The sequence below is a fragment of the Triticum aestivum genome, chromosome 4B (genome assembly GCF_018294505.1).
Source record: "Triticum aestivum cultivar Chinese Spring chromosome 4B, IWGSC CS RefSeq v2.1, whole genome shotgun sequence".
Classification (NCBI taxonomy): domain Eukaryota; kingdom Viridiplantae; phylum Streptophyta; class Magnoliopsida; order Poales; family Poaceae; genus Triticum; species Triticum aestivum.
The window spans coordinates 23,429,157-23,446,242 of record NC_057804.1 but is presented as its reverse complement, the minus strand read 5'-3'; the positions used below and the strand labels follow the sequence as shown (position 1 = coordinate 23,446,242).

The following is a 17,086-nucleotide window of genomic DNA, read 5'->3' as shown; positions in this document are numbered from 1 at the left end:
AAATAATTGATTTTCAAAAAAATCGCTCAATCACATTAACCTTACCTTAACTCACGGATGGTAATCAATCTCCAAACAAAGGAAACAATACATCGAGGGAGCAGTAATAAACTCCCTTTCTTATGACATGTATATGATCTTCCCTTCCCTCTCCGTTGCCGAGCGTTCTTGATTCTCGAGGCCGATGCTTGGGCTGCGTCACTCGGTCACGACGGTGCCGGAGGACGAGGACGGCGACGCCGGGTGCCGCGGCACCGCATTGGCCGCGGCCGGTGAAGGGGGCGAAGAAGGGCGGCTTCCCTGGCCCTGGCCGTGGCCGTGGCCCTGGGAGTTGGTGCGGTGGAAGAGACACTTGAAGGACCCAGCGTGGGTGGCCGGCGCGCAGACGCACTTGGAAGCGGGCCCATGGCCCGCGCCGGACGGCGCCGACGCCGACCCGGGCCACCTCCTCCGCACTAGCATGTCACTTGGAGCTGTGGCTGGCCGATTTACATCAAATTAATTCACTCAGTTGTGGTGGCAAATATAATACACATAATCCATATTATTATGCACTAGCGTGTGTGTGTGTGAAATAGATGAATTATGGTCCCGTACCCAATAAGATGGATGTGTGTGTGTGTGTGTGTGTGTGTGTGTGTGTGTGTGTGTGTGTTAGAGAGAGAGAGAGGGAGAGGGGGAGAGAGAGTGAGGAAGAGGGAGGGAGAGAGTGTGTGTGAGAGAATTTGATGGTAAAAAAGGTCGCCAATGTCACTTGATATGTATGAGAATATTAATATTGAACTCTTAAAGTTAATGTGGCCCCGTTGCAACGCACGGGCGTTCTTCTAGTGTTTGTAATGAATTAGTGTTTGATCATGTAGTATATGTAGTATGTGATGAATATGTGATAAACTACTACGGTTGCAATTTCTGCCGCGAAACTTTTTTTCCAATTATGCAGTTTCATATACGGTTTCTGTTCGGTTGCGCACGTTTTCGACCTGCAAACGGGATCCGCGTTGAACTGCAAACGCGTTTTGCGGGGTCTGCTAGAGTGGCTCTAAAGACTGTATCATGAAGAACGCGAAGAGAGAGGGAGAGAGAGAGAAAAAATCAAGTGCACATCTTTTCGGAAGTCCTCGGGCCCGACGACGTCTGCGGGTCTGCTGAGTTGCTCTAAAGACTGTACAATGGTAACCGCGTCGACATCTTTTGAAAAGGTGCACATCTTTTTGGAAAATTTGAAAAACACGCAACGAGTTTCCAGCTCTCACAGTTTCCATTTCCAAGTTGATGTGATGCGCCGTTCACTATACTTCAATTTTTCATCTTTTGACTATATCTACTGTACTCTCAAATTACTCCCTCCGTTCGGAATTATTCGTCGAAGAAATGAATGTATCTAGATGTATTTTAGTTGTATATACATCCATTTTTACTACAGGTAATTCCAAAGGGAGGGAGTAGTTGCGTACGAACCAACCCCGACCAACGCCGGCGGCGTTGGCTCGCTCGCCAGGGTACGATGTAAACGGGGTGTCGACGACTTGTGGACTTGTTTACTGGGTGGCAGGCACAGCAACCAAACAGTGGCTGGATCTTTGATCGGTACCAAGAGCCGCCCTCTTGGGGGTTGACACTGTGCTGCTTGTGTTGTTGAATATTCTTTCTCTTCCAAGTGGTTCGCTTTGAATGCTCCTGCTTTAACTAGGTTCTTTGATTTAATATAGGAGTCAGGCTTTGGATACCCGAAACTGCACATGCAAAATTTTCTAGTCAACAGTTTACCTGGGAGTATATGAAAACAATAATGCACTCTTATCAAATTTTTAAAAGGTAAACTGCGCATAGTTTAAAGGAAACAAAGGTAGGATGCGCATGTTGGGCTTGGCAGCCAACGAATAATGCAACGACAGAATACTAGAGCTTGGCACATGCCAAAATATTACAAACCTACCCTCCCTCCCATCATTCCGCGGTAATCAGTCGATAGTGCAAGAAATGTTTCTCGCAAAAAAAAAAAAGATGGCGCAAGAAACGCAGAGGTAATCTAGGGGCCACCCAAATTTCATCGCTCTGCAAGTAAACATGCTGTGTGTGTGTGTGTGTGTGTGTGTAAAATAAAGAAACTTATTATCAGAAGATCCCTTGGCTGCAGTAGTGCCGTTTCTTTAGGAACGTTCTCTGACTGACCATTTAACGAACAAACTCATCAGAAGATCCCTTGGCTGCAGCAGTCACCAATCACGGTCCTCCCTCCGAATGTGCATCTTGAGAGTAGTAAATCCAGGCACTAAAAACCGCCTGGGATTTCATTTCAGGTTTGGTAGGCCCATGCGTGCCGCACGTGGGAATATGCCGCTACTGACGGATCAGGAGCACTGACGGGCGGTTAGCAATTCAATTAGCATATGGGTGGAATCCGTTGGCAGAGAGCGATGACCAAGGAACAGCCGAGCGAGTAGTACCAGCCAGCGGATCCCAGACCTTCCCGGCGATCCAATCGGCGGCCTACTCAGGCTCAGAGAGAGGAGATCCACTTGGAATAAGATAAGTGAAAAGCGCGCGCACGCATGACAGTCAGTATATATATATCTCGCCGTTTCTAGCCATCTAGGCAGGCAGGCAGGCTCCACGGCAGCGACTCTCCACGCCGCCGAAGAGCTCGGCAGCTCGTCTCCCTCCCGCTCCTCGCGCACCCAAGAGGCCATCCGTCTGTCCTCCCCCGACCCCATCCTCCTCCTCCTCCTCCTCCTCCTCTCGCACCTTATCTTACTCGTTTAAATACCTTGTCCTTCTCGGGCCTCCAGGAGAGAGAGAGAGAGAGGGGAAGGAACCAACCAGGAAGAAGGGTAGAGAGAGAGGGTGGGTGGGTGGAGAGAGAAACAGAGAGGAGAGAGAGAGAGAGAGGGACAAAAACATGGCATTGCTGCCCGGCATTGGCTGCACCAGCAGCAGCAGCGTCCTGGCACGAGCAGGTTCGCGGTGTCTGGCAGCGGCGTCCCACGCGCCCTCCTCCTCACCTCTCTTCCTCCTGCACGTCAATGGCGGCGGCGGCGGCGGGCAGGCGCATCTCCTCTCGCGCAAGGCCACCGGCAACGCCGCAGGCTTATTAAGCGGGAGGAGGAGGAGGCGGGACCTATCCGTCGTCGCGGCGGCGGCGACGGCGGCCAATGTCACGCCGGCGTCGCCCCGCGGCGTCAGCGCCAGCGACGTCCTCTGGCCTTCCGCCGGTGAGTCTCTTGAGCTCCCGTCTTCTTTCCGCTTGGCTGGTGTGGTGTTCCCGGATCTTCATGCTCCCGGCCGGTAGTGTCAGGTAGGTGTTGCCGGATGGGTATCCTCTCTTCAACGGTACCTGCCAGACAAAGATTTTAACCATTGAGAGCATCTTTATTTGCAAAGCCATAGAGTTTCATTGGTATTACCAATAATTTTTCATCATGCTCAAGCTGAAATATATCATCATGATGCAGGCGCGTTCCTGGCAATGGCAGTGCTGGGAAGGATGGACCAAATGATGGCCTTCAAGGGAGTATCATTGACAGTTGCACCACTTGGGGCCGTCTGCGCCGTGCTCTTCACCGCCCCAGACTCACCACCTGCCAAGGTTCGGTTCCTGCCTTACTACTAGTCAACACCATTTCTTAATTTATATATTTGTATCACACAGCTACGAACAACCTAACCTAGGGCAGATTTACAATGACCTAGCGCATGCACTGATTAGCTTCAAAGAAAATCTATGTGCATAATGCATCTAAACGTTTCTTACTAGTGTCCATCTTCGAGAGTTGGTAGAATAGTACTATATTCGTAACTACAGAATGCGCAAAGAGTGGCTGTACCTCAACAGATCAGTTCATGTTAATTTTTGAAACAAAATTTCCAGCCAATGAACTATGCAGATTAATATTCTTGAAGTGCTCCATCCATAAGCTGATAAGTGGTTGGTATCAAAGCATATATACTGCTAGAACACTATGAACTTTGTTGAAGTCTCAGCCCACTGTGATTGGCTTCTCAAGTCATCAACAAAACATAAATTTTGATGATTCCTAAAATTTTCAGTGCAGTAAAAGGCTATGTTATAGTAGCTTTTTCATCTGCCTTGCAGTGAAACGAGAGATCTGGATAACCAATACTAACACTCTCAGGTGGAAATTCTTGCAGAAATATAACATGTTCGTCGCTCAGATTGGTTGTGCGGCCATCGGCGTGCTAGCCCTTTCGTTCTTCGGGCCCGGATGGCTAGCAAGGGGTGCAGCTCTCTCTGCATCCATAGCATTCATGACCATCACAGGCTCTTCGCACCCTCCAGGTAAACCCTCAACAGAAATACTACCTCCGTAAGGAAATATTTATATGTGGCTGAATTTGTCTTACTGAACTCTTATTTATATGTGGCTTGTTTTTTTCAGCTACGAAATGCAGCAAAGAAATATTTTAAGCTCACCTCTTTTTATGATAACTGCAGCTGCGAGCTTGCCTCTCCTGTTTATTGATGGTCCGAAGTTTCACCATTTACAACTTTGGTATGCACTTTTCCCTGGGGCTGCCGGCTGCGCCATCCTTTGCTTGATTGTAAGTTAATAACTGTACATCTCATCTATCCTGAAACTACAGCAGAATTATTAGATTGAGAATCAAACATTGACCCTTTTACTGCACTTGTTGCAGCAAGAAGTGGTGGTTTACCTCAAGAAGAACTGCAAGTTTTGATTCAAGTGGTGGCTTTTCCTGATTCTTGATGGTTTGATCATTATCAAACCTGTGGCATACATAATTTGACGAAGAGGCCTCTGGATGAAGTTGATAAATGTAGATTTAGTCTTCTTGGTTCATTTACCAAGGAAAAGTAGTAGGAAAGAAGCTGATTTTGCTTCATAATTTTCATTGATCATGGTTCACGCCATGAAAATGTGAAGTACATATATACCAATCTGAATGGAGTGTGATATTTCGACACAGAAATGCCTTTTTTTTCTCAATAGTATTCTTCATGCAATACAACTTGCGGCTGCAAATGACAAATAAAACATTTCAAATAACCTCTGTTAATCTGAAATGAAAAATACAACCATTCGTTCTGGACCATGGTAGCAGTTGCATGCACACTGACACTGACAAAGTACAGTTTGCAAACCCGATGCAGTTCTGATTAACAATTGAAAAGGTAAAAAGTGTATCGAGTTATCTATACAGATGCCACCATAGATGCAATAAAAAATGTTATCTATGGAGATGTATAGAAAGGGGATAATATTTTTAACTTATACAAACGGGCAGCAGGATAAAGCACTTCAGTGTTGCACTAATCACCCTGGACTACTAAGCCCTCTGCTTTACCAACTTGGAAACTTAGCTAATCAGACTATGCAAGTCTCAAGAAAAAAGTATCCAGTTATCCCTGTTACTACTATACATCCCAGTCATCACCTCGGCTGCTAAACAACCTTTTAGCAGATAAGTTCCCATAGACTTCTGAAAATTTAGCAAGGCATTTGCTCCTAACATGATAATGTGCTTGTGTGTTTCGACTAATGGCTACTCCTGAAAACTTAGACATATCGATTGCCCAAGCTGGCTTTACATACTCCACCATGCTCATTGAGCTTGCATTTGCAAACAGGAAATTCAGGAGCACATCCTCACAATTGAAGAAACTGTCTACCATCTTCCTTCCTACCTCAGCCTTCTTGCTCCAATACCTCTCAAAGGCCAAGCCATGATCCATGAATGCTGCTCCAGTCAGTATCATGTTATAACCTCCTTGTTGCCGAGCATACCTCTCATTGCGGTATTCCAGTGGGGTACCTGCAGCAAGGCGTGGGTAGTACCCAACAATCCTATCAGGGTGCTCCCTCCATACCTTGAACCCACGCTCTAAGTCGTCACATGGCATCATGATATCATCATCGAGCTCCATAACAGCTCTTGTCTTAATTTTTTCATCTATGTTGAATCTATTGTTCAGAGTGTTCTTATCTTCAACTCTGACCCTGACAGGAACAGCTGACTTCAATTCATTTAGCACTGGGGGGCGGCCTTTATTCCAGATAACCACAATCTCCCTCACTGATGCACATTTGGAGTAATGCTCCACAAACATCTTCAGATTCCAAAGACGGGCATCATATGTCATAGTTAACAGCGTGAACTGTGAGTACCTACCCTTGATTGGATATGGCTCTTCAGCACCATTGCCACCATATATGCAGTGAGTTCCAAGACAAGTCAGAAAAATTAAGACTAGTATTACTAGCACAACATAAACTCGTCCCTTCCAAGTTCTGTAGTTGATTCTCCCACCAAGAAGAGAACCCAACTTGTTCAAACTGGAAAACAGCGAGCTTAGCTTATACTTCAGAAAGAACTGCTGCTTTGAATGGACGAAGTCACCCCGTTTCTCAATATGCGGAGCACACCATCTGAGTGGTATTGTGCATCTAATTGCACCAATAAGCCCACCGAGCAGAAGAACTAGCAACAGAGTGACTCCATAAAACATGTACCCTATGGTCAGGCGGTGAACTGAATCGTTTGAAGGCACTCTATCACCATCCATTACCCCAATCCAGAGTTGACTTGATGGAAGCCATTGAACATCAAGGTGATGGGATCGTGCGCCGTTCCATGCATTTCGACCCTTGCGGGGCTTGTCAAAGACAAATGGGACCTCAATTTCCTTGTATTCATTTGCTGTCAGGATTTCAACTTTGAACACTTTAATACTATGGCCAGACACACCACCACTCTGTTTGCCTATACGATAGAGATCGCCGTCATAAACGAATGGCCTGCCTCCATTTCTAAAACTCGACCCGTTATCCATGCTACCGATTGTATTATGCCTGTGTGGATTCCAAGGAGCAAGAGGAGAGCTGCTATACCAGATACTGAGCTCTCCATTCTGCTTCGCACCATAAGAACTTAAATCTGACCCAAGCAGCCAATAGGAACCCCTGAAATTTATGATGACTGAATCCACAAGTGGCTTCTCCAGAAGGACCTTCTCCAGTGTCCACTTAAGGGGGAAATCCAATGCACGATATAACCGGAGATCTCCATTCTTGCTACTTTCAGGCATCATATAGACCTGTGGAGCCAATAGGCAAGCAAAGAAGCGCATGTGAGAATGATTACAACATGAACTTGTTGGTTACAAATAAAATAAGCAGCTGCGAGTGGGATATTTGCCTTGCTATTGTAGCTGAACACGTATGGGTACGAGAGATGCCACTCCTCATCTAGCACCACGCCCAGCTGCTGCCATGTCGCGCCGGCGTCCTTGCTCACGGCAGCGGCAATGTCGCCTTGCAATGTAACGGGGTTCTTCGTCTCGAAAAACATGTAGATGGCATCACCCTGAGGAGAATTTAGCTTCACGTCCATCAGGGCAAGAACAGGAATCGATCATGGTCGTTGTCAAAATTCACAGGAAAGATGGCCGGCAGGGTACGAATCACAATTCACAAGTACCACTGCTGATTTCACCTCTCGGTGTCCAGATGTTTGGTAGTTCGAACCTGGAGGAAGAGGAAGGGGCTGGCGACGAAGCTGCTGGGGGACCCGGCCTCCGCCACGTCCGCGCACGTCACCGCCGGGTTCGCGACGGGCCACGCCGCGCCCGCGTCCGCCGAGATTCCCCACTGCACGCACGCGAACCACACGGAAAGCCAAAATTAACGCCACGAGCGACGACGACGACGCGCCTAGGGGGGGAATTGGGGCCGTTGAGGTACGTGTTCGATGGGCTTGAGGGCGAACGGGGAGTCGCCGAGGAAGACGCCGGCGGACCAGGAGCCCTCGGGGTCGGGGCGGCAGCGGCGGGCGTCGGGCGGGCTGGGGAAGCGGGGGGCGAGGGCGCGGGAGAAGGCCGCGGCGACGAGGGCCAGGAGGGAGGCCGCCGCGGAGAGGTAGGCGGCCGGGTGGAGGCGCCGGCGCGGCGTCGCCGGCCGCGGGGACGACGACGACATCGGCGGTTGGAGATGGGAGGTGGGTGTGCACGTGTCGCGCGGAGAAGCCGTGCAGCCGCGCGCGTCGGGGGCTCTTTGCGCGGAGCGGGACGTGACGGTTACGGGAAAAAAATCCTGGGACGTCGATGGCCGATCCGACGGCTGCCGTGAGCCCGCAGGAACACGCAGTCTCGTCAAGTCAGAGAGCTCACACTATTCACATTTCACAACATCATTGGTCTTCACAATTGTCGCTAGATTCACTTTCAAAGATATTCACTTATGTTGTGATTTACATTCACTAGTATGTATTTAACATAATGATTATATCAGTTAAAGACTTGTCTCAGCAGCCGCCATATATTTTGCGGCGAAGAGAGTACAACAGAAGTGCTTGTCATTATCACCCAGTCGCAGGTTTTGGATGATAGGAAAATAGATACCGAAAAACATGAGCAGCGAAAACGGCAACCATGAGCACAGTACGAGGAAAAGGAAAAACACTGTCAAGGCAGAGCAAAAATGGGATTCTGGACATGTCACATGAATTTCCAATATCATCAGTAACATCAATAAAAAGTTCCAGATTTTCCCTTCTCAGCTCAATAAGGGGGTAACATTCCCAGCAAAGTAGCACAAAATACTTGCTCCTTCGCATATATGGCGTGTGAGTTGCAGCTCCCAAGTTGGTACCAATATCAGCAACCCATGCCACTATGCAACAATGTCATGAATCCATACGTGCCTCCAGACAAGATCAAAACCGCTTTATTTACAGTTCTAGATTTCTAGGCGATCCCACAAACGGTGCTGTGGTCTTTTACAATATCTTCCTATCCTTTAGGTACTTGTACATGATGAAAAACCCGGCTACTGCTCCGACTGCTATTCCGCCAGTCGTCGCCCAAAATGCCCACTGCTCCAAAACAAACCAACTGTCAAACAAAAAGGGCATATGCCACATCGGCTACGAATCCAACGGCTAGCGCCGGCAGGTGTCTGTCAGACTGTCACTGAAGGCGGAATAAAATCTGGGGAGTGCGATGCTATACCGTGTTGTTCTCCAGGTATGATTTGAGGTTCATGCCGAATATCCCTACACGAAGAAAGAAACACGGTGATTTAGCCAGGTGCAAACAGCATTGTTTAGGAGTGCCGTGTTGGGAAAACCACCACCTTCTGGTGAATAAGGAAGCGCGCAAAGTTGTGATATGCTCAAGATTTTTATACCTGCGATTAATGCTCCTACAGCGACGCAAAATGTTCCGACCTGAAGAAGCAACTCCACTCTGCTCACTTCCAGTCGTCGGGAACTGTGGTAAGGGAAAACGTCATGTCAATGGTATACGAGCAAGTTGGCTACATATATTTAACGGCACCAAAATACAAGATCCTGTAATCCTCAGAATCGTTTGAATGCTACTAGATACTCCCTCCGTTCGGAATTACTTGTCACAAAAATGGATGTATCTACAACTAAAATACATCTAGATACATTCATTTCTTGGACGAGTAATTCCGAACGGAGGAGTACATCTGTTGTCAGAGACGTAGGAGCCACCACCTTATACTAGTTTCATCATTTTATATTGACCTCAACCCAGTTCTTCAAGGCCCTCAACCCAGTTCTTCAAGGCACGGCATTCTCGCTTATGCGTAGAACCCAAAACAAACTTAATCAAAATGCACAAACCTTAAGTTCACTGCAATTGAATCTTCCATTTCTCTTGCAGAATCAAGAAGCCTCTCTGCTTGACCATGGCATGATTCACATCTGACAGTAAAAATGCACACCTTAATGAAAATACAAACCACAAGGAAGCAACATGAAACACAATAATTTGTTGCAGAGCTCACCTTTGAAGGTAATTTTCCAATAGCATCTCAATTTCTTCCTCTTCCTCTGTTGAGATCAAAAGTTGCCAATAAATTCAAGTGAACACCAATTAGGTGACTACTAATGAAATACTCTGAGCCACATAACCAAATTTAAAAAAAAAAACATTCCTTCTCAAAACTCCAAGCTGCTCCACATAAACATAACGAAAATACTTTCAGTTGCTTTCATTTCATCTTCATCAGTGGGCCTTCCTTTTCATTTGTTTCATTTCTTCATAAAATATCACAAATGCATTTGTACTTTGCCAGCTAAAACTACCTCCGTAATCCAAAAAATTAATCTATTGCTTTTCATACGATATTGCCCAAGTAATTAGATGGTAGAGTAACATACTGAAGGAGCAGAAGATGCAAAGTCGTAATGATAAATTTCAGCTGTACCTTCGGCAACTTGCTTTTCTAATGGAACAGAACATTCCATATCATCACTCACTTTATCTAGTGTACAATTTCTCCCCATAATGCATATTCGACGAATTTCATGGGGATCTTCAAGGAGATCGATGAGCATTTGTTTAAGATCACCTGCCCGTGAACCCAGCTCGACCTTGACAGATGAATATAGAAGCAAAATTAAATTAATTTACCAAATGAATCTAGGAGATGATTCTCAGGGCAGCTGTAATACCAATGATTGTTTGCTTAGACGAAGCTGCTCCAAAACATCACCTGTCAACCGATTTGGTAGAACTTCAAGCAATGTAGCCACCTGAGATGAAATCCCAGATACCCAGAACAATGTTAACTATCTTTTTTAGGTATTACAATAGGATGCATTTGTCATAAATGCAGCTGCTTGATTGACGGTCTCTGATCAATTTGCGTCATATTAAACCATCACAACGTGAGGAGTAGTGGCTTTGCTTCAGTCCATAGGGAATAAAAGGAAAACTTATCCTAAGGTGTTTCACTACTTTCCATTCCACCATAACAAGATCGCCAGTTCATCACAATGAAACTGCAGAGCCAGCATGGCAAGGCTCTTCCCTACTGTTTGGGTGTAAAATAAGATGCAGAGTCAGCGACCTGACCACAGATACGGTATTAAGTTCAAACAGGGCCCCAGTGAGCAACATAGCACTTGTCCTATCTCAGCTTGCTGGCAATTTACAAAAGATTACTTAGTACTATGGTCAGGCAACTAGACGGCTGAAACTGATTGCTAGCAAGTAGCAGTCATCCGGCGAATTCAGTTGGCAGAGGTATTATAGGGAGGAGGATTTGCACCGGAGTTGGACACTTGTAAGAGACCAAAAGGCTCTCAGGTGTTAAGGCACGTCATGAAATTGTGTAAGCTAAACTAGGAAATAGGGAAAGGGAACAACAGTCCAGAAGTGACCGAAGTTATCTATTGAGGAACAGACTACAGATTACCCTTAAAATGAATGTGCGCCAAGAAAGCGAACAACATCGTATATGGTTCTGTACAAGCATATCAACTGATGTGAAGACCATAGACACCTTAAGGAGACATGACTTTTCAGGTACTCACACGAGGTTCAACATGCATTAATCTTCGTTCCAGCCTTTGTATTCTAGAAAGCAATGCAGCTTCAACAACCTGAACATAATGAAAACACAATGAAAGATTATATCATCTCGCTCCAATGTCTGACAGACCGGTACTCCCAAATTCTGTGAAAAATGCAAGCATGGCATGAAATATTGTCAAGTTCAAATGGAAAGGCCACAATAGATCATGTCTTATTACCACTTTATTAACTGAACTGAATGTAAGAAGATTAAACGGGTACACTACAACCATAAAGAATTTAGGAAACCATGGATGATATCCGTATAGTTATTCTTCAAGATTCGACTTACTGGATAAGGGGACTCAGGATGAACAATCAACTTGCAACGATGCTATGCTACTTTTAAATTAAAAATACTTAACTGTTCGACATGATTCATTGGGAAAAATATGATATAGATATGAACAGAAATAAGCAGCTCTTTTACGAATGCTGAGGCTCCCAAATACTGGGTGAGTTCAAATCAGTAAACCTCAAGAGACAGAAAACTTCCCAAGTTTCTATTTTCTAAGGATATAGGTAGTGAAGAAAACATATAGCCAAGGCAACACGTTGTCAAATTAACACCATTTAGACTGCAAATGCAGATGAATATAGTATCTATATATTTATTACCTCAAGTTGAAAAGGCATTGCAGGCCCACCATTGATGTTCCTTGGATTTAACCGAGGTCGTAATAGCTCTAAAAAGACCTTTCCTCCTGGGCTACTCATGTTAGAGAAAATAACTGATAAGTTTGTAGCACAAACGATGACAAGTTCACCAATGCCAGTAGGTCTTTTTCTGAACAAACATACAAACTGACCTGTTATAATTGAATATAAGGACACGTTCATGCATAGCAATTGCTCGCAAGGAACCAAGGTTGAGTAATATGGCCTGTTCACGTACCTACAATAAATGGTGAAACACGAGTTTACATGCTACATATAAACCGTCATATAGCCATCTTTTATACAAAGCAATCAAGTAGTGCCTATTAGCATTTAATCAGTCATAGTGAAGGTTCCTGAAACATATAACTAAGCACAACTTCAGCTGATGTTATGAGTCTGACAGAAATTGCAGTGAACTTAACTTTATTTTCTTATTTTCCAATCTGTTAAAGTACATGTATTTGTGAAATCCATAATCTACTATAAAGACACCAGGTGGTTTTGACTTTTGGAGAAAAGGAAACAATTGTGCTGTCTTAGGAGTAGGTCGTCTGTCGCCCGGCATCTATTGTTTTTACAACTGAAAAGATGCAGATGACAAGAATACAGCAAACAGAGGGAGACCTATATAGTTAAATATTGGAAAGTTTCCTGTTACCAGCAGGGAAGGCATTGAATTCATTAGCCATAGTGACGGGTCAACGCTTCTTGTATCTCGTAGACGGAGGCCTGGCAGCACAAGAGTAAAATGAGATCGCGTGCAAGCACTTAAAAACAACAAAGAAGAATGTTAAGCATCCGTATCAAGAATATTTTACAATTATAACCAGCCAAAATCAAAGTAATGTGTAGTAGTGGTATATAGAGTTTATGCAATCATATGGAGAGTTCGAGCAAGTATGATTGGTGAACATGATGAAGTTAATGTGTTGTGGTACAGAGCATTGGAAACGCATTGATTTTACATACCACTTGATTTCAGTAGCTGCCGGCGGCTTATTTTTTCGGTAGACACGCTTCCATTAGCTTTCACTTCTACCACCTGAGTAGAGTTCGATGGTGAGGTGGGGGTTAGTTTGCATCTTGCATGATGGTAAGCTCCAAACCTTGTATTGTGCATACCCCATCCCAAGCCCACCCACCCTTTCGGAAAACATGTCATCGAACTAGCATACCAACTCTTGATTTGAACTATAGGAGAACAAATTACACACTGCTCCTTCATATTTTTGGCCATAACACGCAATGACACGCTTTTGATGCGTGTTCAAGAAAAAAGATATTTGTAGTCAGAAACTCAGGATGACTAAATTACTGTATTTCCTTCTAGACTAGAGGCATGGAATGCTTGTTTTCACAGACTGCCCCGATACAGTTGCAGTCTGAAACACCTTCAGAACAATTTTGCAAGAAGGGGACCTGGAGGTTGTGTTTGAGAGCAGAGGTGGGCATTCCTGGTGGATGATGATGATTTTCATGTGGCAATGGCAATGTGATTGCAACAATTCAATTTCTGGCCGGCCGGGGTTGGCCGGGGACCTACCTCGTAGACGGGCTCCCTGATGCCAAGCGAGATGTAGTCGGCGGCGAACCGCCCGGAGCCCCTCGCCGCCCCCGCGCCCTCCGCCTCCCGAGCCCCGTCGTCCTCGCCCGCCTCCCTCCCTCCCACATCCTCCTCCTCGTCCTCCTCATCCACCTCCTTCTCCTTGGCCGCGGCCCGCCCGTCGCCCCCCTCCGCGGCCCGCGGGAGCGCCTCCCCCCTCCGCGCGGCGGCGGAGAGGCCTAGCAGCGGGAGCGGCAGCCTCCGCAGGCGGCAGACGAGCCGGAGCTGGAGCGGCAGCGGGAGGAGGCGGCGGACGGCGGCCTGCGGCGGGCGCGGGCAGGAGGCGGGCACGGACGCCATGGGCGCGCGCTCCGCGGGGGCATGAAGCGCACCCGCCCTGTGTTTTTTTGGGCTGGCTCGGAGGGCGACGGCAATGGCGAGGTGGAGGAGGGAGGGGGAGGCGGGAAGGGGGAGGGAGGGAAATGCTATCCAGTGGTTGGGCTGGTGGCTGTCCGGCCTTCCGCGGAGGGGGATCCGGGCCGTCCGACGCCCGATCCGACGGCGCGGGCGGGTCAGGGGCTGGTGATTGCTCCTTTGTCGTCCGTACGTACCGACTGGCCGGCGGGGGGTGAGTTGGTGAGCTCACGGTTTGTCGACAGCTGGTGGTCCCGTCGCCGAGCTATCCTCCTTCTTCTCCGGCGACAGCGAGCGACGGAGAGGGAAAGGTGCCGGAGAAATCCATCGGCCGTATACGCGCCCGCGAAGTAGACTGTTGATGTGCGTGCACGTCGTTTGTGTTCGGGGCGTTCAGCCAGGGGACAGAGATCAGGTGACCGTGTGGCTTGCCGCTGGAATTCAAATTTAAACATTGTAAAAAAATCTGAAAAAAATCATGCATGTTCACAGCACATATTAAGATAATCCCTAAAAAAATTCAAATCAAAATTCGAAACATACACCGAGAAACAAAAAAGAGAAACTCAGATGTGAATAGTCTACAGAGAACCATTCACGAACTATTCATGACAGATTTCTCTTTTTTGTTTCTTGATGTATGTTTCGAATTTTGATCTGAATTTTTTAGGGGTTATCTTAATATGTGCTGTGAACATGCATGATTTTTTTCAGATTTTTTCGTAATGTTTAAATATAAATTCCGGCTGCAAGGCATACAGTGACATGCAAACGTGCATGTCACCTGATCTCTGTCCTCAGCCAGGGCTACAATAAATGGTGGCCTTATCCAGGTGGCTTTTATTTTATCAGATTTTATATAGGCGTTTTCTCGAATATGAATATTATGTTGCAATTAAGTTTTCTCGAATATGAAATATTATTGTGATATTTTCATGTTTGTAATTAAGTTTTTATTTATGTGTTATAATTGCACTGATTCTTTATGAATTACTGAGCGGTTGCATTGTTATTACGTTGTCAATATTTTCATATAAAGTATTAATGTCTACTTAGTTTCTTAGACCATATCGTAAACCAACATACCAAATGGTTACTTTGGGTTACCAAACGTCACGTCGTAACTGGGTGATAATAAAAATAACTTCCTAGTGTGCCGGAAAAATATGTCTTAGTTGTCAAGACTGGGATTTTCTCCGCCGACGATGAAGAGACTCTCTAGGGCCACTCATTATTGTGGTATCATCATCGTCTGGCCAAACACATGTGATAGAGATCACATGGATACTGGAATACGAATATAAGTAAAGAGAACAAAGCCGGTAACGAGGATAACCAGTATAGTGATTAAGGAGTTGATCATGGGGATGCCAATAATATCTCACCTCAGGTTTTTATGACGTATCGTGAATGGTATTCAGGAAGAAAAGGTTCATTCGAGAACTTCGTGAATATACAAGAGTTAACAACGGTGATCATATCTTGCTGCTAATTTTTTTTTGCGGGATATATCTTGCTGCTAACTATTGACCGGAAAATGTTCCGAGTCATATCTGCTTATTTTTAAACATGTAGGGTCACATGCTTAATGATAGTAATTATGATTAGTAGAGGAATAAGAGAATGAGCACTGGAAGTGTTTCAGATGGATCCAGATTGTCCCAGAAGGGTTTTGGTAATTCCAAAAATGTAGATATGTCTGAAAAAGTTTCAGGTCTAGATATGAGAATTTCAAAAGGTTCCGAATGGGTCTCAAAACTTTTGAAAAACTCCGAAAAACTACACAACCCAAGACGACAGCCCCTGGTGGGCCACAAGGCATAAGGTGCCCCCAAGTAGGAAATGGGGGGGGGGGGGTCCTAATTGGGGAGGAATCTGTCCTCCCCTTATAGGTCATCAAATAGGGGAGGGGTTCCTCTCCGATGGCCTACAAGACACACAAGGTTGTGTAGCACCTTCGTGTAAATATCCCAATAGTTATCGTCCCAACAAAGAGTAGGCGGAGAATATTGATTGTGGCGTTTCGTTCACACACAGGGTGTCACAAGTCTTGTGTGAAGTAACTGTTAAAAATTTTCCAAGTGACACTATTGAAGGTAGACGACAGAAGCCGGGTTGATCCAATCATATAACATGAGAGGAGCCCACCTTTATTTTGTTTTCAAGGAGGACTGATTCCAAAACTACGGACAAGCTCGGGGGCTGTTGATGGTACATTATACCGGGGGTGGCCCATAGGCCAAGAGGCCCGTCAACGGGACGGGTTTGGGGCCCAGGAGACCTGTCTACAGGCTAGGTCCTTCATTCGACCGAAAGCCCGACTTTCGGATAGTCATCATCTTGGCGTGCAAGCCAAGGATCCCTCGGTCGATTCTGGGTCGGGGCCGGTTAGGAAATCTGTAAACCCTGCCGCTCAATGTATCGAGGATCATCTGATTTATCATCAACACCTTGGTAGCTATTACCACATCTAATCTGTAACCCCCCTCACACGAGGCATTTTCACCATTAATCAAAAAGCAAAGCAAAAGTAGGGGGTTACCTCAAACCATGATAGCCCGATCCTAGGTAAAAAATACTCGTGTGTGACCCCTTCTGGTACATCCGACGATGCTCTCCACCCTACCGAGGACACTGATAGTTTTTGGTACTGTCACCTTAGAGGTATGGTCTTCTATTAGACATGCGACCTCGTGGTCAGTGTGGAAGACGAAGGGGTGGCTCCATCGTCGTGTTGTAGGGTGTTGACTCTAGTTACCTGGGTGACAAATCATCAGCTCGTCCGGTACGCAACATCGAGGGCGGCGTGTGTGTTCTTAAGGTTTGTAAACCGGAGCGGCGGCCCCAGGTCATTTGATAGGGTGTCATCTCTAATTGCTTGGACGGCAGAGTAGTCGGCTCACTTGGGGCGCAGCCTCGGAGCTGGCATGTGTGTGGGCATGTATTGGTTTTTGGCCAATTTTCCTTATATAAACTAGTCAATTATCTTCTTCTTCTTCTTATATGAAAAAAGGCAGAGCTTCTGCCAGTTGCTAATTTTTTTTGTTTGTTTCAGACTTTCCGTCAAAATTTATTAATCAAAATGGTTTTGCAAGAGTCTG

The 17,086-nt window shown here is 46.0% G+C and overlaps 3 protein-coding genes across 3 annotated transcripts; 1 reads left to right on the top strand and 2 right to left on the bottom strand.

Annotated features, from left to right (window-relative positions):
* The first annotated feature begins 2,224 nt into the window (after positions 1-2,224).
* Positions 2,225-4,947, top strand: LOC123090691 (uncharacterized). The gene is made up of 5 exons (XM_044512021.1): positions 2,225-3,215; positions 3,456-3,589; positions 4,153-4,300; positions 4,457-4,563; positions 4,660-4,947. The coding sequence occupies exons 1-5, from the start codon at positions 2,903-2,905 to the stop codon at positions 4,699-4,701; spliced, it is 744 nt and encodes a 247-aa protein (XP_044367956.1). The 5' UTR covers positions 2,225-2,902; the 3' UTR covers positions 4,702-4,947.
* A 378-nt stretch (positions 4,948-5,325) lies between these two features.
* LOC123090690 (glucosamine inositolphosphorylceramide transferase 1) lies at positions 5,326-8,018 on the bottom strand (the record flags this gene model as incomplete). Its single annotated transcript, XM_044512020.1, is given in 4 exon segments — positions 5,326-7,078; positions 7,180-7,347; positions 7,509-7,631; positions 7,725-8,018. Coding segments are annotated over 4 exon segments (2,205 nt in total). The 5' UTR covers positions 7,959-8,018.
* A 440-nt stretch (positions 8,019-8,458) lies between these two features.
* LOC123090689 (magnesium transporter MRS2-A, chloroplastic) lies at positions 8,459-14,034 on the bottom strand. The gene is made up of 13 exons (XM_044512019.1): positions 13,572-14,034; positions 12,998-13,070; positions 12,687-12,757; positions 12,178-12,263; positions 11,987-12,077; positions 11,329-11,397; positions 10,465-10,545; positions 10,218-10,383; positions 9,795-9,840; positions 9,631-9,711; positions 9,168-9,250; positions 8,990-9,033; positions 8,459-8,853 (listed from the first exon to the last, which is right to left on the bottom strand). Exons 1-13 carry the CDS (start codon positions 13,929-13,931, stop codon positions 8,758-8,760), a joined length of 1,347 nt encoding a protein of 448 aa, XP_044367954.1. The 5' UTR covers positions 13,932-14,034; the 3' UTR covers positions 8,459-8,757.
* Positions 14,035-17,086: the final 3,052 nt, after the last annotated feature.

Bases quoted from the DNA above. Each gene is read 5' to 3' on its own strand.
- LOC123090691 (XM_044512021.1), top strand. From the start codon at position 2,903: ATGGCATTGCTGCCCGGCATTGGCTGCACCAGCAGCAGCAGCGTCCTG. The intron at 4,301-4,456 runs GTAAACCCTCAA...TGATAACTGCAG, and splicing joins AGGCTCTTCGCACCCTCCAG to CTGCGAGCTTGCCTCTCCTG. The intron at 4,564-4,659 runs GTAAGTTAATAA...CACTTGTTGCAG, and splicing joins GCGCCATCCTTTGCTTGATT to CAAGAAGTGGTGGTTTACCT.
- LOC123090689 (XM_044512019.1), bottom strand. From the start codon at position 13,931: ATGGCGTCCGTGCCCGCCTCCTGCCCGCGCCCGCCGCAGGCCGCCGTC. The intron at 13,071-13,571 runs GTAGGTCCCCGG...AACTCTACTCAG, and splicing joins TCAGGGAGCCCGTCTACGAG to GTGGTAGAAGTGAAAGCTAA. The intron at 11,398-11,986 runs GTAATAAATATA...CATTATGTTCAG, and splicing joins CAATGCCTTTTCAACTTGAG to GTTGTTGAAGCTGCATTGCT.